Source organism: Thunnus thynnus, chromosome 13, assembly GCF_963924715.1.
Source record: "Thunnus thynnus chromosome 13, fThuThy2.1, whole genome shotgun sequence".
NCBI classification, from domain to species: Eukaryota; Metazoa; Chordata; class Actinopteri; order Scombriformes; family Scombridae; genus Thunnus; species Thunnus thynnus.
This window is the reverse complement of record NC_089529.1, coordinates 435,085-456,854: the sequence shown is the minus strand read 5'-3', so window position 1 is coordinate 456,854 and position 21,770 is coordinate 435,085. Positions and strand designations below refer to the sequence as shown.

The window sequence follows — 21,770 nt, the reverse complement described above, 5'->3', positions numbered from 1 at the left end:
GCGTTTGGGAGTGTCTGTGCAGCGCTGCTCCTGTACGTGAGTCAACCTCTGTGTCGTTGCCTGGGACACTATTGGTAGCGTAACTCTGTTTCTCTGTTTAGGAATAGAGCATTGCATATGTTTGTGCAGCAAGTGGGAAAGAGCGAGCAGTAGGAAAGTGACGGTGGATGCGAGCAGAGCAGAGGAAAAGGTTAGCGGTGTTAGTCTGGCAGTAAATGTACAGTACAGACTACAGTGTGTCAGTTGATAAATGCTAAAAAGTCACATCTGTCGTTTCCCCAAGTGCTGGAAAAGTGAAGGGGGTTAGCTCCAAAGTTAGCAACAATGGGTCAGCCTAAACTGAAAACGCAAAACAGAGAAGAGAAATGTGTGGCTGCTGAGTTCACTGTGCACTCTGTTTCGTTACATCCACCCTTGACTAATCGATTAGTTGAAAATTATGTATATTGTATGATTTCAGTCGACCAAGACCTTCTTTGGTTGACTACAGCCCTGCTGTGTTCCCTCCGTCCAAAGCTCTGTTCAGCTCATTTGATAACAGGATTACCAAATATACAATGAATTATTTTGTTGCCGTTTTTCATGTGAAGAAACGGCGTGTCTGGTGATTTAAATAATAGTGCGTAAATGCGCACAGCATCTCTCTAAATGGGGATGATCCCTGCAAGTATTTAATAAACTAGAATCTTTCAACATTACAGTCTTTTTGGTGCCAAATTCCCTCATTTTGTTATGATCTGTCCACTGCAGCTCAACAGGGAAACACTGTACAGGGAAAGAAAAAGTGAAAAGCAGCGTAACTTCACTGATTATTCAAATCTCCAGACACGCCGACAGGACCTGTTAGGATCTAATATTAATTCATGTTTATTGACAGTGTTTCCTGGTTGAGCTACAGTGGAAGGATTATTAAATACCTGCAGCAATCAACCCCAACCCCACAGCAGAAAGTGCGTTTCCCCATTAAGCTTAATTCAATTCTGTGCGCATTTACGCTCGAGGCACAGAAGTGTAACTTCATTGATTATCTATCTATCTATCTATCTATCTATCTATCGATCTATCTATATATCTGTGCTATAGCGAGCATAGCCAATGAAAGTATTCTTGTAGAGATGCAGTAGGGGCAGATAATATACATATAGCAATAAAAGCGAAAAACAAGTTGTTTTCTGGTTTTGGTTTAATTTCTATTCCAATTGCCGATCTGAAGACGAAAACGGGAATAACACATGAATTTCTGTTTTTTAATTCACAAAAAAAATGTATGATGCATTGTATAATTGTTTATCCTATTATCAAACAATCTGAACACAACTTTGGACAGAGGATAAACGGACTGCTGTGGATGTGTAATGTGGGTTTAATTGTTTGAGTTTGTGAATGGCACGTTGCTTGCTGCCGCAAGGCATTGTGGGACGGAATTATCTCCTTTCCTCTTGTAAAGGATGGTAAAGTGTACCCTATGCTAAAGGAGATTAGAAATGAAGCATTGATGCACCTTTCGTTTGCATTTAGAGAATTCAACCAGCTCTTGTCATGGCTGCCACTTAGATACTTCCGGGTCATTTCTCAGCTAGGAACCTTCCTAAGCAAAAAAGACTATTCGACTGCAGCCCAGGTCTTCCCCAGAAAGTCTGTTAGTTAACCTGTTATAAACGTGAACTGGTTGGTGGTGAACTGTTGGCTTTTGCTCAGGGCTATGCTTTCTTTGGATAGTGACCCAGCCACCCTGGCTTGGGAAGTACCGGGGGAGTAGGAGCTACGCTAGGTCAGCCTGCACCAGCTTCTGGGGGCTGCCTAACTACAATTGCTAACAATTGGTTTTCCATGGTGTGGAGCCACACTTCCAATTCACTGAGCCTCACTTCCAACACTACAAATTAACTACATTTATTACATGTACCATTATCACTAAAGTAGGCAGAGGAATAGCTAAACATATGACAAACCGAGGGAGCAGGAGAGCAAGAGGGAGAGAGCAAAGCCATCGATCCCTGCTAAGATAAGTTAACTGCTAAGCTTACCGCTGAGATAAAGTAACTAACAAATGTGGGATTAGCAAGAAAAGTCGCTAAAAGAAGGAGAGAGCCAAGAGTGATTGAGCAGAACTAGTGTAAGTTTAAATGTACAGAGGGTAATTATTCACAGTAAAGAAGAATATAGCAAAATTAACTGAATTGAGAGCAGTAAAAATGCTATCAGTAACACATTCGGCAACTGGAAATGAGACAACCATAATATCACATTTAAAAAGCTTAAGTTTAATTACAGCAATCTGTCGTCTGTATTCTTAAAGTTCCCTCCAGATATGTTTTAAGGCATATAAAATATTCTGCTTTGAATAATAATTATCTGCACCGGAGGCTTCAAGTTCACATATCACACTTGCAAATTGCACAGTGGATCATGACTGGCTCCAAACTAGTTGTGATGTCACAAATCATGCATGCCTTCAACTCAGATTTAGCAGAGAAACTTTCCCCCTTCAGCAGATGGATGTGAAAACATTCTTTATTTTTATATTTTTTCTGGCTCCAGTTTCTGATAAAGATGACAACAAGCAGTCTGTGATGGCCGCACTTGCAGCCACACAGCTGTTTTGAAGTTTGTATCCCAGCTGGCACTCACACTTTGGTCTCTTTTACATTTGTAGTTAATTTTTTCCTCAGTTAGCTAATTTAATTACATTTCACATTGCATACAAATAAATAACAACACACTGGATTTTGTTTCATACACCATTCTCATTTTATTTTACAGTTTGGCAGTACATTAGTTTCTATTTGTAGCACGCACATTTGGTTAACTTTTGTACAGTCATTAGTTTAAGTTCTAATTTTCATTTTTTTGAGTTACCAGTGTTGGGGTGCTGCTCCTGGAGGACATCTGGCCAGGCCTGGGCAAAGGATGTGCACCAGGACATGGAATGGTTAAATACAGGAAGTGGCCAATTGGGTCATACCAAGTCCTGCCACCTCATAGGGGGGAACTGTTTATTACAAGTTTAGTCATATTGTTTGTTTCTCTTTATTGAATGTTTAGTTGGGTATTTTGGTTTAGTTGATTTGTTGAGTTAACCTGTGTTGGGGGGGGGGGGGGGGGGAATTCTGTTGTTTATTGCTTAGTTGGCAGTGGTTGTCATTTGTTAGTTACCCCTCTTATATTATGGTCTGATCAGCCAGTATATATGTTCCCCTTTGTGTTCATTTTGGGAGGTCTGTTAGTAGGGTTAAGTTCACTTTAGTTGAGTTCTGTTTATTTGACCTCTTTTATGGGCCCTGAACTTTATTTACATAGTTTGTTATTTGTACCTTTTTTTTTTTGCATTTTTTGGGTAAAATAAAAACCCTCTTTTTTGAAACCACCTGAGTCTCCTTTGTCTGCCAGCTCGGTTCCTTACACAGTCCAAAAACCCAAATCCAAAAACCAGGATTACATGCAGAGTGATAAGTGATGCTCTTACCTCCTCCTCCAGCTTCACCACTTTTGCCTGGGCGTTGTTGAGCGCTTGGTCTCTGATCTCAATGTGTCTCCTCTGGTCTTCTGTGGTGGAGCGAAGTGCATTCAGCTCCATCTCCAGCTTCTCCTTCTCACGCAGTGTCTCTTTGTCTGAACACACACACACACACAAGTACATGACATGTACAATAACATTCCCTTTCCGTCACCTCCACAGAGATAGATTTTAGAACAGCATGATGTGGAACTTTTAAGTGTTGTCTTTCTTCAGACACATCACATGGACCATAATGTTATCCAGACACCGACATTGTGAATGTCCAAGGCTGTGTGTGTGTGTGTGTGTGTGTGTGAGAGTATGGTGCTCACTCTGTGCGAGCAGCTGGGAGATGGTCTTGCGGTTGTCCTCTGAGCCATCACAGTCTTTAGCAGCAAGCTGCTTATTGGCCGTCTCCATGCGCTCTTTAAAACAACAATACACAACACAAACGCTAAGAATTAGGACAAACGCATGCAAAAATCAAGATTTGGTGTTTGTGTTTATTTTGCTGAGATTCACAAGCATTAAAGGGGAAGTGAGCTCTATAGCATTTCACTGAGTTTGACTGTAATGGTTAATAGATTGCTGTTGCAAACTCAGTCTGCTATTGGCTAGCACTTCTGTGACATTTTATAGGCTACATCAGGTAGCGACAACACCTGGGACTAAACATTCTGTGAATACTGGGTATACTGGGAATACATGAATACGGTAATTACTTTCATACAAATCAGAAGTGCATCTGACAACTAGATAAGTGTTGAGGAGAGTCTAACAACTTTTCTACATTACTTGCCCTGATTATGCTACTTTACTACCAATCAAACATAAAAAACTGACTCACATGAAGAGTGTATTAAAGATCAGCACACACTTTGTTGAAAGCTGTTATCTGGTTCAGTAGTTTTACACAAAAACAAGTATTTGTAACTGTAAAGCAATTGTACACAAACAAATCTCCACGGTTTGTGAGGGCATTTATATTAAAGGTACAGTCCTGGTGTACTCCAACCGTGGGATTCATTTTCAGCAACTACTGAGCTTAAGCTCTTAAATGTCAGAAAAAGGATGGATTGACTGTTTGAGTAAGGAAAATAAATGCAGCAAAAATTGAATGTACCAGGTTACTGAGAAATACTACAAAAAGGACCCCTTGTTACTGTTGCCTGATAACAGAACTGTCTCATAGTCTCTTAATTTAATGTGCTCTTAATTCTGACTCAAAAATAAACACACACACACACACACACATATTTATTCAATTTTCCATTCTCTGACTCCCACTCTCTCTCTTTCTGTGTGTCTCACACATTCTCTGTCTCTGTTTTCCTCCACATTAAAAGCACGTCTCTCAGCAAATCACAAAAAACAAAACTAAATTAAAGCTTCAAGCAGCGATGATTGGGTACACACACGTTCATGCATGTTGAGTCATGCTATTTTTGCTGTTATACATTGCCGAAGTGCTGTTATTGCTGAGCAACATGATGCAGGAGATAACTATCACTTCCTGTGTCCACTATGTGGTGCTAGAAAACATGCACTAAATGTATATTATGTTGCTGCATATCAAATGTAGAAAACACAATTTAAATTTTATGTAAATCAACATAGTTTGTAACATAAGGCTTGCTTTCTGTTGCCAATAGGCTGTGCTACACAAGCGGGTCATCAAAGCAGCAATACATAAAGTTGAAGTTGTGTGACATCAGTGTTGGGGTCATTACTCAAAAAATGTAATGTATTACACATTACTCGTTATTTTTTTTTAAAGTAATACATTACTTTACTTAATTACTCCCTGTGAAAGGTAATTAATTACACTAGTTGTTACATTACTTTTGCATTACTCCGCAACAACGCCTGAGACGCATTGTCGTGTAATTGCCAGTTACCAATATAACGTTAAACCTTACATATGCCCACATATCAGCACAAATCCCTATCTTAATAAGGAGGACATACAAAAGAAAAAGTTTTACTGTCTGATGATGGTGGTTGCCTGTTCCCTGTTATTGTATTATGCTGAGTATGTTTCTGGAAGACAGAGATTTCCTCTTGTACGTACGATGCTACAAGCCTATTCATCTCTGCTTTTGTTAACGTTACCTGTTGAAAATCAAGCTTTGGCTGCTTGGTTGGGGTCGGCAAACACTCAGCTTGAGCATCACTCTAGGTCCGGGAGTCTTTGGCTACTAGCTTTGTGTTAACATGTTGCCTTTGCAGGTGCTTGGAGAGTTGATGTTGTGTTCACAGCAGTGGATGGTTGTTTCTGGCCTGGGCACAGTTTGCACTTTACCATCACATTCTTGTCCTTTCGTGTAACAAATTTGAAGTAATGTGCATACCTAAACCCCTCAAAAGCTGTAGACCGCTCTGCCATTTTTGTCTTTACTCCCACACATTTGTGTATGTGTGTGTCGGAACTCTAGCCAAAGTCACGTCATGAGAGGTCAGGCGATTGTTCCGCAAGCGTGCACAAAAGGCACCTTTGATTATTTTTTTATGCAGATAATTGAAGAACCTGTGTAACGCAAGTAACGACGAATTTTTTGATTAGTAACTCTAATGTGATTACTGAATGTAGGAACAGTGACGCGTGAGGCAGTGAGGCTTTTTTGTGTGCCTGGACATGATGCATGTGCCTATCTAATTTTGTTCATGTATGTCAAATTTAAAGGTGGGGGCTTCAACTTTGAAATATTCTAGGTGGCACCTTCAAGTCATTTTGCCACACTCAAGCCCAAGACCCATATTGGACATTTAAATGCCTGCAAAAACAGCTTCCTGTTTCATGGCAAACAATACGTTGCCATGGCAACAGCTTTTGATGAAAAATCGAAAGCTTCAATATTTAGCATCATCGTCCTACAACTTAGCTGACCAAATGTTAGGTGGACCTGGTTAACCTGCTAGGAGTAGTTAGTAAAAGTATGTGGTCTATAACGTCCTGTTGCCAGTGGGTGGCGCTATTACTGTGAATAAATATTAGCCAGTATATGTACAGGCTTTGTGTTATCACAGCATAGCCATGCCCTAAAGCATATGCTGCTTTATCATCTATTTCACTCTAAAGGTGCCATAATTTATAAAATGAATGTCATTCTAGCGATTGAGACCATAAACTCATCAGGAAAGTGTTTACCGATTTAATAAATCAGGTGAGAAGCGGGGTCATTTTCTCAAAGACTTCCATACAATTGGACTTCTTTTTGCAGCCAGTGGAAATGCCCCTTGCTGGCCATTATAAAGAATGCATGTTTAAGGCACTTCCGCATTAGCTTCACTTTTCAGACGGGGAGCTACTTGTTTGTCCTGTACATGTCTTCATACTTGGACTCTTATCAAACATGTGAAATTTAGGAAAGATCTGACCATGTGGACCCAAGTTACAACAACTTGTTTTGCAATGGTGAAACATTGAAATTTGCAGTGTTGCCACAGCGACAGTGTTCAATGAAAACTCACAATATTCACAATATATAATCATTAAGGTTTTAAGGCTTTTCTGACCAAATTTGAAGTAGATCTGTTCAACCTGCTAGGCACAGGTCATAAAAGTACAGCACCTGTAACTTCTTGTTGCCAGTAGGTGGCACTATGACAATGAGTCAATGTTGACAGATAGTTGTGTTCAAGTCGGGACCTTAATCAAGCATGAGAAATTTGGGACAGATTGGATGATGTACGTTAAAGTTATAACAACTTCCTGTTTCATGGTGAAACGTCAAAGTTTGCCACGTCGCCACAGCAATTGTGTTCAGTGAAAACTCAAGATTTTGATAACATTTCATTGCAAAGGTCTTTAGATGATACTGACCAAATTTGAAGTCCTTTGGGTTAGATCTCTAGGAGGAGTTTGTTAAAATACAATGCCGAGAAATGGTAAAAATCTGCAAATTAAATTCAAAATGGCTGACTTCCTGTTGGACTTAGGGTATGACTCAAAGAGGCTTTTTTGCACGTCTGGACATGCTACATGCACCTACCAAATTTAATCAATCTACGTGAAATTTAAAGGTGGGGACTTTTAATTTGAAATTTTCTGGGGGGGGGGGGGCTATCAAGCCATTTTGCAAAATATATATATACATACATACATACATACATACACACACACACACACACACACACACACACACACACATATATATATATATATATATATATATATACATATATGTATATGTACTAAGCTGTACACCTGGCACCCCCATAGCCAATTACCAAGGCTAAGTGACAAAGTACCCTCTGAAAGTCTGCTAGAGGATGTGAATACAGCACTACGTACTATCACTACTAGGACCATAACTGAGACCAATCAGCTGATATACACCACAGCAACAGTAATGCTAGAGATGCTTGGCTACAAGATGAACACCATCAGCCACAAAGAGCATTACTCTCCATGGAGAAGGAAGCTGGAGGCCAAGATCAAGGCAACACGGAGAGAAGTTAGTCAACTCTCAGAGCTACAGAAAGGTGTGGGGACGAAAGGGATACCTAGGAAGTACAACAAGCTGTCTATACCTGAGGCACTGGAGACGGCCAAGCAAAGGCTCACAGCTCTGGCTACCCACCTGAAGAGATACACAGGAGAAGCAGAAGCCAGGAGAATAAATAGGATGTTCTCCACTGAACCATCCAAAGTGTACTCTCAGTGGCAAGGTAATAACATGAGAACAGATCCTCCCAGGGCTGAGACTGAACAATACTGGAAGAGCATATGGGAGAAGGAGGCATCACATAACATCAATGCTCAGTGGCTAGTGGATCTAAGAGCAGACCACAGCAATCTCCCAGAACAAGATCCAGTAACCATTACAATGGCAGACATCCAAGAACGAGTGTCAGGTATGAAGAGGCCTGGACATGATCCACACCTACTGGCTAAAGAAACTGCACTCCATAAACACCTGGCAGCACAAACGTACCAACTGCTGATGGATGGGACGCACCTAGAGTGGTTAACTCAAGGTCGGACAGTCCTGATCATGAAGAACCCCCAGAAGGGCACGATCCCACCCAACTACCAGCCAATAACCTGCCTCTGTACAACATGGAAGCTCCTGTCAGGCATCATAGCGGCTAAGATGAATAGGCACATGGCCCAATACATGAGCAGGGCCGTGAAAGGAATTGGTAGTAATACCAGGGGTGCTAAGCACCAGCTACTAGTTGATAAAGCAGTCACCTAAGACTGCAAGACCAGGCAGACCAACCTGTGCACCGCCTGGATTGACTACAATAAAGCCTATGACTCAATGCCACACACGGATACTGGAATGCTTGGAAATGTACAACATCAACAGGACACTAAATCAAGAACTCAATGAGGCTGTGGAAAACAACCCTGGAGGCCAACTCAAAGCCAACTGCACAAGTTGCCATCAAGTGCAGCATATACCAAGGTGATGCACTATCCCTGCTGCTGTTCTGCATAGGCCTGAACCCCCTCAGCCAGATCATCTCAAAGAGTGGCTACAGGTACTGGTTCCAAAGTGGAACAATCATCAGTCACCTCCGCTACATGGATGACATCAAGCTGTACGCCAGGAATGAGCAAGACATCGACTCACTGATCCACATCACCAGGATCTACAGCAACGACATCGGAATGTCATTCGAACTAGGTAAGTGTGGTCGGATGGTATCAAAGAGAGGGAAGATGATCAGAACCGAGGGAGTTGAACTACCAGAAGGCAGTATTGCAGATGTTCAGGACAGCTACAAATACCTGGGATCCCACAGGCAAATGGGAACCATGAGGAGGCCGCAAAAAAGGAAAAAAAAAGGAGGCTGAATGGGAAGAACAAGATACGAGCCATCAACACGTATGCCTTGCCAGTCATTAGATACCCCGCTGGTATAATAAGCTGGCCAAAGGAGGAGATAGAGGCTGATATCAAGACAAGGAAGCTCCTCACAATGCATGGAGGGTTTCATCCCAAGTCCAGCACCCTGAGACTGTACACTTAGCGGAACGAGGGAGGCCGAGGACTGGTGAGCGTCAGAGCCACTGTCCAGGACTAAACAACCAAGATCCAGGAATACATCAGGAAGATGGCCCCCAAAGATGAACTGCTAAGTGAATACCTCAGGCAGCAGAAATCCAATGATGCAGAGGAGGAGGAGGTACCATCATGGAGGGACAAGCCCCTACACCAAATGTACCACCGACAGATAGAAGAAGTGGCTGATATCAAGAAATCCTACCAGTGGCTGGAAAAAGCTGGACTGAAGGACAGCACAGAAGCACTAATCATGACAGCACAAGAACAGGCACTCAGTACAAGATCAATAGAGGCGGGGATCTACCACACCAGACAGGACCCCAGTTGCAGGCTTTGCAAAGATGTCCCTGAGACAGTTCAGCACATAATAGCATGGTGTAAGATCTAGGCAGGAACAGCATACATGGAATGCCATAACAAAGTGGCTGGCATAGTGTACAGGAACATCTCCACTGAGTATGGGCTGGAAGTCCCAAGGTCAAAATGGAAGACACCTCCTAAGGTGGTTAAGAATGACCAAGCTAAGATCTTGTGGGACTTCAAGATCGAGACTAGTGATGGCTAACCAACCGGACATCGTGTTGATCAACAAACAACAGAAGAAGGCAGTGGTGATAGATGTAGCAATCAATCAATCAAGTGACAGCAACATCAGGAAGAAGGAACACGAGAAGCTCAAAAAATACCATGGGCTGAAAGAGGAGCTAGAAAAGGTGTGGGGAGTAGAGGCAACAGTGGTGCTAGTGGTAATCAGAGCACTGGGGGCTGTGACCCACAAACTGGGAGAATGGCTCCAGCAGATTCCAGGTACAACATCTGAGGTCTCTGTCCAGAGGAGCGCAGTCCTAGGAACAGATAAGATACTGCGCAGAACCCTCAAACTCCCAGGCCTCTGGTAGAGAACCCAAGCTTGAGGAAGACACACCACAACCCCCACACCTGGTGCAGGTATGACAATGTACATTCAAGTTACAACAACTTCTTGCGTCATGGCGAAACATCAAAGTTTGCTATGTTGCCACAGCAAAGGCATTAAATGAAAATTTAGGATTTCGTAAGCAAAAAGTTGCAAAAGTCTTGATAAGATGATTTAGTTGGTCGGGTTAAATCTCTAGGATAGGTTTGTTAAAATACAAAGCCTGGAAATGGCAAAAAGTGCACAAAAATTGAAAAGTAAATTAAAAATGACCGACTTCCCGTTGGGTATGGCTCTAAGAGGCTTTTTTGTGCATCTGGACATGATATATGTGCCTACCAAATTCCGTCTCTCTATGTCAAATATAGAGGTGGGGGCTTTGCCTTTGACATTTTCTAGGGAGCACCCTCAAGCGATTTTGACTCACCCAAGCCCAAGAGCCGTTTAGGACAACTAAATGCCCCCATTCTGACAGGTTAGCCAAGTTTGGTGAGTTTACAAGCATCCTTGCCCCTCAAAAATAGCTTCCTGTTTCATGGCGAACAATGCATCACCATGGCAATAGTTGTTCATGAAAACTCAAAAGCTTCACCATTTAGCATCATCAATGTCTTACAATTTAAATGACCAAATTTTAGGTGGATCTGGTTAACCTGCTAGGAGTAGTAAGTAAAAGTATGGGGTCTAAAACTTCTTGTTGCTAGTAGTTGGTGCTATGACTATGATTCAGTATTGTCCTGTACATGTCTTCAGACCGGGACTCCTATCCAACGTGAAATTTAGGCAAGATTTGACCATGTGGAGTCAAGTTACAACAGTTTGTTTTGCAATGGCAAGACATCGAAATTTGCCACATCGCCAAGGCAACTGCATTCACAAAAATTCACAATTCAATAATTCAGAATATAGGATTTTCTGACCAAATTTCAAGTGGATGCGTTCATCAAAGTTTGCCGCATTGTCCAGGCTAGGGCACTCAGTGAAAACTCAAGATTTTGAGAACTTTCCATCACAAAGGTCTTTTGATGACCAAATTTGAAGTCAGTCAGGTTAAATCTCTAGGCTGAATTTGTTAAAATACACCACCTGGAAATGGCAAAAAATGTGCAAAAAGTGCAAATTTAATTTAAAATGGCCGACTTCCTGTTGGAATTAGGATATACCTTCAAGAGGCTTTTTTGTGCAACTGGACATGTTCTATGTGTCTACCAAATTTCGTTTATCTTCATCAAATTTAAAGGTGGGGGCTTTTAATTTGAATTCTTCTAGGGGGCGCTATCAAGCCATTTTGCACCGCCAGGTGCCTTGGCCCCAATTACAAGAGGGCCTTTGCACCATTCGGTGGTCATGCTCTAAAAATAATAATTTCTTCAGTTCTAAGAGGGCCCTAATAAAGCAAAAAGCATATTCAGTATATGGTGGGTAAGTATGTGTAGTTACGTTTAATTCCATGGCTCTGCAAGAAAATACTAAAACTACAAGAAGAAAGCAAAGGAAGAGAGATAGGAAAGAAGGGGAAAAAAAGGAAATGAGAGTATTGAAAGTTAGATAGCGTAGATAAAAAATTGGACTAAGTAATATGTATGCATAATAATGATGATGGTTCGTGGGAAGGAAAGAGCGTGAGTTTAGAGGGAGCAGTTTAGAGCGAAAAAGAATAAGAAGAGATAAGAGAAAAACAAAAACAAATCAAAAAGAAAAAAACAAATGGGAGGAAGGGGTAGATAAAAGGGAGCTGGGGGGTGGGGGTGAGATGCCTGTGTGTGGAGGTGAATGTCCAATTACAAACTTGTAGGGAACATGGTGTGTGTGTGTTGTGACAGATATGTGTGTGTGAGTGACGGTGTATATGTTTACTGTGGATGGTGGACAGGCAAAAAGAGGTGATGAGTGAAATCGGTGCAGGAAATAAGAATTTAGTGCATTGATGAAAGGATTCCAGATTATGTCAAAATCAGCGGTTTGCTTTTTAATGGAGGCAGATAATTTTTCCATTGATAAGTATTCGATTAGTAGATTTTTCCAGAGTGTAATATTGATTGTGTTCCTTAATTTCCGGTTCATGAGGATAGTTTTCTTTGCGATGATTAGGGCTATGGAGGGTATTCTATGGGATGTGTTGTTCAGGTTAATGTTGGATATGTCTCCCAGTAAGCAGAGTGGAGCAGATAGTGGTATGTGGCAGCCCAAAACAAGAGAGAGATTGTCAGTGATGACTTTCCTGTTTGTTGTCTTTCATTTTCTCGTGTATCACTACTTGATGGTGGTATTTCCGGTGAATCGTTTGTTTCAAGGAAGTAAGACCACTCAATTTTAATATAATTATCAAAGTTGGGGTCATCAAGTACTCATTTATTGAATTGCCATCTGTTAGATGGTTTGCGAGAATGGTTGATATACCAGGTGAGGGAGACAGGAACATGATCGCTGATGGTAATGAGGTATTAGCATGTCTGAGTTTTGGGAAATAATCTCCCAGAAATAATCTCTTTTTTCAAACCAGTAACTGCATGTTGCCAGTAGGTGGCACTATGATGGTTTGAAAGAAGTCAATGCGAGAGTAGGAGTGATGAACCTGTGAAAAGAATGAAAATTCTGTAGCGGTCGGTGTTTTAATCACCAGCCATCGCCAAGACCAATATCACTCATGAACTGTTTAATTGTTGCTGTGGATTGGCAGTTACATGTACTGTTTAAATTGTTAGACCTGACTAATGATGGGTTCATGACTCTTTTTTAAAATAGAATGTCAAAACATTCACTTTTATGTTCACCTAAGATCAAAGAAACAATGGTTTATTTGTTTTTTATAATTTTACCATCATACAGAGTGGTTACGGCAGCGCTGGTGGAGGTGAATACAGTGCAAAATGTTTTTTATATATGGGCAGATTTAATCTGTCACCCCTCTTCCTCCATACACTTTTGGACATTTTTTCACTTATTGTAAAAGACAGAACATACAGGAAGTTGGTCCCACCAGTGTAGTTGTAAGTTAAATTTGTAATCAGTTGCATTGGGAGTGTGACTACGACAGTTACAGTATTGCTCAAAGCTCTCTAACCTCTGAGGTCCCTGTTGAAGTCATGCAGCCGGCGCACCTCAAGCTCCAGCTTGTTCCTCATGGTTTTCTCCAGGGCCTCCCTCTTGGAGGAGGACTTGGCAAGGTTTTCATAGGCCTCTGACACTAGCTGGATCTCTGTTTCCAACTGCACACAGACACAGGAGGAATGAAGGGAAACAGACTAAAGATGAGGAGAGTGAAGAAGATGCATTTAACTTTCATCAAAATGTTGAATTATAATTATATTATAATTATTAAATATCAAATCTATTTCTCTGCAGCATATCAATATTCATATCCATTTCAAATGTACAAAACTGTTATCACAGAGACCTACATGAAAAACAACACTGTATTTTAACGGGTGTGCCATTTGTCAATAGATGCACCTTGGTAACTTCCCTGAATATTCCCTGAGCTTCACCAAATGTCCCATTCATCCTGCCAAGTTCGTGTGTTTTGTGCTTAACAAACTTAGAAATTAATTCATGCAGAGAGAAAAAAATGATTGACTGGGTTATTTTAACCAAGTTAAAGGTGTGTCTTAAAACAACAGTCAGGTGCCCAAATTAATACTGAAAGAAGTTGCCCTTGCTTATATCATTCCTCCTGTTCATACTGGCTATTAAAAGATCCCCTTCAAATGTCCTTTCAGTGTAAGTGATGGGAGCTAAAATGCACAGAAAAAAACTATTTCAATGTTAATTTCGGCACCTGACTATTGTTTTAATAAAGCCTTAAAAAATTGTGAACCTGTCCTTGAACTCAAGTCAACTGAGTTCAACTGTTATCCCAGCTCTTTCTTGCAAACTGCTCTGCACTGCTAAGTATCTCATCACCATCTGCATGAAGAATTTTCCATTTGCATCACGTATGATGACAATGACTAGTTATTGTTGTGTATTATTTACATTTCAGTCCAAATGGTTTCAACCTACAAAACCCCTCAAATGATGAATGATGCAGCATGTTTCAATAGAAAACCATCATGCAACAAAATATTTTTCTCACCCCTACTTGTGTCAACAAGTGGTTCTGTGGCCCTGTCCATAAGTCATGTAGAAAACAAACCAATTGTTCTATTTCCAATACCAGATGTTTTCTTAACCTTTCCTTAGCCCATTTTGTAATCTGATATTTCCACTTCTCCATGAGCTTGACAAGACAGACCAGGTTACAAGACCTACGCATGTGATAGGCATTTTAATAACAACATTATAAGCTTGGTTATTGTGAAATACTGCCTTAAAGCTCTTCTGCAGAAGTTGTTACCTTGTGCAACTTGGTGACTTTCTCGCGAAAAACCTCCATCTCCTGCCTCAGCATCCTGTTTTCCTCTGTCAGCACATCCACCATCTGGTGGGCACGTGCCATCATAGTGAATGGCTCCCCCTGCAGGTGGGAGAAGGAATGCGGGTGGGGGAAATGTCCAGCCAGGATGGGAGGCTGGGGCTGGGGGGGTGCAGGTCCTTGGAACTGCTGCTGCTGTTGTTGTTGATACTGATGGTGGTGCTGCTGCTGATGGTGCATCCTTGGGGTGGAGCCGTAGGGGTCATGAGGGAAACTGTGACCCCTCTGTGGTGTCTGGTGAATGGTCCCCAGAGTGAAGGGCTCTCCTAGATGATGGGAGCCAGGACCCTGTGGACTGCGGGGCCCCATGCTGGGGAAGGGCTCTCCCTGGCTGTGGGGGTGCTGGTGAGGGAAGGAGGGGTGGGAGGAGTGCGAGGTGCTGAGTATGCTGCTGAGGGTGGAGGACTGGGCACGGGACAAGGAGCCCACAGAGGTGACGGAAGAGGTGGGACTATGCTGGTGAAGGGGCCTCTGGGAGTGGACTGAGCCCTCCTTACTGGACCTGAGGAGAGATGAACTCCCAGGTTAGTTTAACTGTGTGATTACACAGTTCTGAAACTCAGCTAGTGTTGTGTGTTGATGTACAGAACAGTAAGAGGCTGGCTGACATTCATCTGACTCAAATTTTACTCAGAGAGAACAGCTGGCTGAGGTGGACCCTGGATGCTTTTTCTTTGTTTTCTAATAAGTCAATTTGCAGCAACTGTGTTAAGTGTGTCTTTGCCCATCACTTACATATATATTACATACAGTAAGTGCTCCACGTAGGCTGTTCATAGTCTGTTGATGGCGGGGGTTGTGAGAAGAAGAATTAAAAGCACAGCCATTATACAAACAATAACCAAAAAATAAAGCATCAGTATTTTGGAGGCCATACATACATCAAAACCTCAGAACCATGGACAACTTAGAGGACAGGGAGGGAGACAGACTTATCATAGCCTTTTTAATACCTAAATACTACAAACAAAAATAAAAATTATAATAAAAAATAAATTATAATTACAGTTCCAACCCCCGAGGAGTAGAACCCTTCTGAGTTGGTGAAGTTATTGAAATGCTGCATGCTTTCTGATGATGAAAGTGCGTGATTGGTCTCATTCCTTCTTTAAACAGAATTAAACTAGTTGAAGTGGCTTTGCTTGATTTTTTGAAGTCTGAAATCTGCTCATTGCTGCTTGCACCTTTAATTTTTTTTCTAATTTGCATAAACTGAACAACAGTTAAATTAATAGAACTTTTTGAATTTTGACTCTCAACACCAAATTTGGTATACCCCCTTGGGGGACTGAGATACACAATTCTATCATAAATTAGCAAGATCAGTCAAAAAACATTTCCGCCATCAACCAAAATATCTTAGCAAAGGGCAGGGCTTAGAGATTATTGGCCATAACCTAACTAACTGAACTGAATTAAATATTCCATGGTAACAACTTCAGCAAAGTTGTACAGATGGGGATGCTGAAAAAATCTGTTGTATTTGATACAATTGCACCTGTAGTTGCACTACAAAACGTAAAAAAAAATTGCTGCTGGAGCAGAAATTTGCAGCAGCAGTTGGCAGCAGTTGGCAGCAGCTGGCAGCAGCTGGCAGCAACTGGCAGCAACTGGCAGCAGCAGCCACCAACTGCTGGCAGCTTGCAGCTCTCACATGCATTTCCTCAGAAATTGCAGAATTTTTTATTCTTCCATACATTTTTTCCAAGCTAACTGCTATACTATACTTTGAGTGACAGAAACCATTCAAATATCAAATGTTAAGCTCTTTAAGGCCATTCATGCTATTAATTTTCTTCTTTCTAGCACGTATTTTACATATGCTATTAATTTTCTTCTTTCTAGCATGTATTTTATATAATTTTTTAAGTATTAAAATTTAATATGGAAAGGCTATGGGAGGAATGTTTGAAAGCTAATATTTCAAAAACAAAAAGTGCAAAACTATTCATAGTTCATGTACAGGTGTCCCTATACATATTAAAACATGGTATCAATAGCACCACTATGTGGTCAGTTACTACATGTTTTACATTTTTGCTCGCCAATTTCTGCCTAAAAGATTTTTCCATCATTTTGGATTTTTTGGTAAACATTTTTTTCTTATGTTGTCACATACAGGTGGGTGATAAATTAAAGAAAAAAACTGGTCCAGGTCTGAATGCTTGACTCCTACAGTTAGGGGGTCTGGTTGCTCTGTTATGCTGTTGGGGGCATTATGCTGGCATGGTTTGGGTCGACTTGTCCCCTTAGAGGGAAGGGTCACTGCAAATCAATACAAAGTTGTTCTGAGTGATTGCCTTTATCCTATGATGAAACATTTCTGTCCTGATGGGAGTGGTCTCTTCCAGGATGACAATGCCCCAATTCACAGGGCATGAGGGGTCACTGAATGATTTGATGAGTATGAAAATAGTGTGAATCATATGCTATGGCCTTTGCAGTCACCAGATCTCAATCCAATTGAACACCTATGGTGTACCATTCTTCAAAAAGATATTCCCACAAAGTCTGCCTGTAATTTGATTGATGACCAACTAACCTTTAAGGTTCACGTGGCCTCCGTTGCTTGGTCATGTTGGTTTGCCCTGTACAACATCAGGAAGATCAGATCCTACCTGTCTGAGCATGCAGCACTGAGTGTACAGGCTCTTGTAATATCACCCATTCACTACTGCAACTCCTTACTGATAGGCCTCCCTGCATGAACGTTCAAACTTCTGCAGATGAAGAAGAACACGGCTGCATGGCTGGTCTTCAACCAGCCCAAAACAGCATGTCACCCCACTGTTGATATCCCTTCATTGGCTCCCAGTGGCCGCCCGCATCAAATTCAAAACCCTGACACTCTCATACAAAACAAAGTAGCTCCCGCCTACCTGAACTCCCTCATTCCGGTCACTCCCTCCTGCTCACTACACTCTACCAATGAAAGGCGCCTCGGTCCCACCTCCACAACAGGGACCTAAGTCACTAGCTAGACTCTTCTACTCTGTAGTTCCCCAGTGGTGGAATGAGTTACCAAACTCTGTTCAATCGGCAGAGTCCCTCTCAATCTCAATCAAGACTAAAGACCCAGCTCTTTCGTGAACATCCCTGCACTTGATGGACTGAAGGCAGAGAAAAAACAAAAATACAAAATAAAAACAATCTGCTTCTATGCAATCTATGCACTCTATGCATTGCCTCTGTGCACCTTCTGTTGACATCTACTATTGGACTTAAACTTAGCTTTATGGCACTTACTCATGTTCTCCACTGACTATATCCCTGCTTGTGTTGTATCAGCTTTCAGATGTACGTCATGGATAAAAGCATCTGCTTAATGAAATTGTAAAATTGTAAAGATATTCCTTCATTTGGTGTTTTGATGATGGCGGTGGAGAGCGCTTTCTTACACGTCAGTCCAAAATCTCCCATAGATGTTCAATTGGGTTGAGATCTGGTGACTGTGGACTTTTTAATAATAATAAACCGGCACAAACTCAGAATGGTTCCACCCTGAACTCTAATAATAATAATCCTTATTTATACAGCACCTTTCAAGAGAGAGAGAAGATACTGGACAAAGAGAAAAAAATATTCACCTAAAAAAGAGAGATGTTGAAAATATTTAAATGCTGTACATTCAAAATTGAACATAAGTATCCATGATAAAATGGCAGTGGAGCAACCGTTTAAGGTAAGTCTAAAAAACCACTGCAACCAAACAGCTTAGTCTGGACCCCAGCATGGTGAAATGGCTGCTAAAATGGCAGTACCAACACAGGGTTAGTATAAAATTACAGGCTCAACTCATACAGATGAGAAAGATAATACAGTTTGATCTATTTATTACGACCCTAAACCCACTCATAGTTCACTCATTTCACTGCACAAGCTGGAATCACAAGTTGCCATGTGTACAAGTGGTTAAATAAGCAGTAAATAAGATAAATATATATGTTTTGAAACAGGCTGTGCCATCAACTTATATAAACTTACAGGTTTAGGATGGATGACTTACATATAGTTCTGCAGCTGATTATTATTAAAATGAAAAAATGTGACAAAAAGTGACATATTAAAGAGTATGATCTAGACCTGCTCCATGTGAAAAGTGCCCTGAGATAACTTTTGTTATGGTTTGGCACTATAGAAATAAAACTGAATTGAATTGATATATTCAAATTTGGTCCAGCCAGCAGTCCAAAACCCAAAAATATTCAGTTAACTATTATGTATGACAAAAAGCATTCCTCCCATTTGACAAGATATAACCAGTAAACTATTGGCATTGTGGTTTAAAAACTTACTGAAACGATTAATTATCAATAGTGTTGCAGATTCTTTTAGTCGATCAACTAATCAATGAATTGACTAATTGTTTCTTCTTCATTGATTGTTTCTTCCCTTCTTTCACATTTCTCTTCCCACATTGTCCCAGATGGCACAATCAGATATACAACTGAAAATCAGAGATGGGTATTGAACCTCAGTACACCAGTATTAACCAAAATGTGTCCAGTATCGAGTATCGTTATCTGTCAAGTATCCAAAGTAAGTATTGAATGCTTTGTCAGGTCTTGTTAAATATATTCTGTGGTCATTTTAAGCTATATTTTATTCGGGCAGGTTTTGGACAACTGCTTGTGTTTAGACAACATTTAACATGAGACAACTTCTTTTGTTCAATAAAAAAGGGTTTTGTTTCATACTTTGTTTAAAACGCATAGTTTTGGTATCAGTACTGAAACTCAGGTAATAGTGATAACACCAGTATTGAAAACATTAAAGCAGTACCTAGCATGACTTAAAATATCAAAATGTGAAAAATATTTCAGGGGAAATCCATGACATAATAATATGGTAAAAATTAGCCTCTGTCTTGGCAGCAAATTGCACAGAGCTGTAGAGTTTCTGCACAGCACTTGACAGAATGTTGACATCTTGTAATTTGGAGTTTTTGTTGAAGTGTCAGTTTCTGTAGGTGGTACTCTTTTCTTTGTCTGTTCAAGCACAATGACTATCACTTCCCATGCAAAAGAGCCAGTTTTATTTCAGGTTTGTCTAGGGTCAGAGCTTTACTGTACGTCAGTATGGCTGATATTATTAGCCCGAGGCATCCTGACCAAAAATGTTTGCTTATGTTGTGTGAATATTAGCCAATATATTGTTATCAGATTTTTTACAATCTAAAATATCAGTAAGGTATTGTTCCAAACAATGAACATAAATGTTTCCTGTGCTCCAAAGGACAGAGCTGTTTAAAACAGTGAAGGTAAAAATCTAATTACTGCTTAATTTGTGACAAACACTTTTTGACATTAAGGTCCAACAAATGTTCTTTAGCCCTGTCTGATTCATCTGCTGTTCCTTGCTCACTGAGCGGGACTTGAGTAAGGTGGGAAAACACCAGCTGTCAACTGGTTCTCTGAGGAGCAAACATTCCTGCCTTTAGCCCTCAAAGGAATATCATCAAAGCCAAACAGATCATGTCCAGACTTGTGCTGTGCTGATGATTAAAATGCTACGGTATTCATGGCTGTTTGAATCTGGTTCGCTCAGAGGTAAACAGATCAGTGTGAAACAGGCCCAACAGGATCCATCCTCCCCATCTCAAAAACCGAGTCAGCAAAAAGGGTAAGGGGCAACTTGACAAGATGTGACAAAGGTCACTCGCACTCTTGAGTAACCAAGAAAAGTTCTCACATTTTATCTTTATAAATGTTTGGTTTTATTAGTTTCTAATTTATTAGTTTCTAATTGCTAGAAAACTAAAAGCATTCAAATAATTTGTCAGCGTTGAAACAAACCCTGAAGCAGCATTTACATCATCACTGAACAATAAAACTCCACATTAACCTGTGTGTGTGTGCGTGTGTCCATGTCAATCTGTCAAATCTGTGTGTCTGTGAATCTGTGTGTGGAAAAAGCCAAGAGAGGAACAGCTGGTGTCAATAAGCTTGCTGGCACCAGGCGACTGGCTTAACTGATTGATAATTGATCATTTCAGTTCATAAGTTGGAGAGGTTGAAATAGAGCTGCGTGATAATCACGGGAACACAGTAATGAATGTATGTCTTTGTTGATAATATTCAGTTTTGCATTTTTCAAATTTTTCTACTTAATGTGAAAGATGTGTTTTGTGGTCCTGTACTTGCTGTGGAAATCACAGATGACTAGTGATGAAGACACAAACTTAATAACAAAAGATTATAAGATTCAACATTTATGCCACTAAAAAAAGGCTTTTAACATTCTTAATACTACAAAAACAGTTTTTAAGAAGTGCTAATTTATCAATGATGTCCATAGAAAAATATAATGGTAGTCAGAGGTCAGAACAGCTCTCCTGGAGTTGGAAGGGATTCAAATTTTTGCTCAAGTTTTCATCCTACTACCGTGTCGCTCATTATTTCATTGCTTGTTTTAGTGGCATCATGACAATGTAAAACCATTTGACAGTTGCACTGACTGTAAGCATGGGTGTAGATTTGGGTATGAGCTGTAGGAATATGTCCCTACCAATGTCAAGGTGCTGCTGAATTGTTCCTACCATTATTTTTTTACCTATCACAAATTATCTTGCCATTTTAACTTCAATTACATAGTGTTAATGGTCAGATCTCTGCAGAGCTGCCAGGTTTGTGTATTTTCTGCTAAAAGTGGGTTATTGATGATAAAAAGTGAAAGAGTGGGTTATGAGGGATACTCAAACCTGATGATTTGGCAACCCTCAACTTCAAGCTGTTTTACACATTGGTGGCTAGCTGCAGCTAAAGTCAGTGATGAATAAACGGTGGTTAATATGAAGCGCTAAGTATTTATAGTTTAAATGTTTTAAACACATCAGAATTTTCATTGGACAAAGATTTAAATTCAGATTTAAATTTCAGGCATTGGATGTTGTTGCTCAGACAAGCTGTTTAAATGAAGGAGTTT

General features: G+C 40.6%; 1 protein-coding gene across 1 annotated transcript in view; it reads right to left on the bottom strand.

Annotated features, from left to right (window-relative positions):
* The window catches only part of amot (angiomotin), a 121,058-nt gene that overhangs the window by 26,099 nt on the left and 73,189 nt on the right, over positions 1 to 21,770 (bottom strand). The window contains exons 3-6 of the mRNA XM_067607185.1: positions 14,769 to 15,348; positions 13,497 to 13,641; positions 3,832 to 3,924; positions 3,467 to 3,612 (exon numbers count right to left, since the gene is read on the bottom strand). Of these exons, the coding sequence (XP_067463286.1) occupies positions 3,467 to 3,612; positions 3,832 to 3,924; positions 13,497 to 13,641; positions 14,769 to 15,348 (964 nt within the window). The remainder of the gene's footprint in view (positions 1 to 3,466; positions 3,613 to 3,831; positions 3,925 to 13,496; positions 13,642 to 14,768; positions 15,349 to 21,770) is intronic.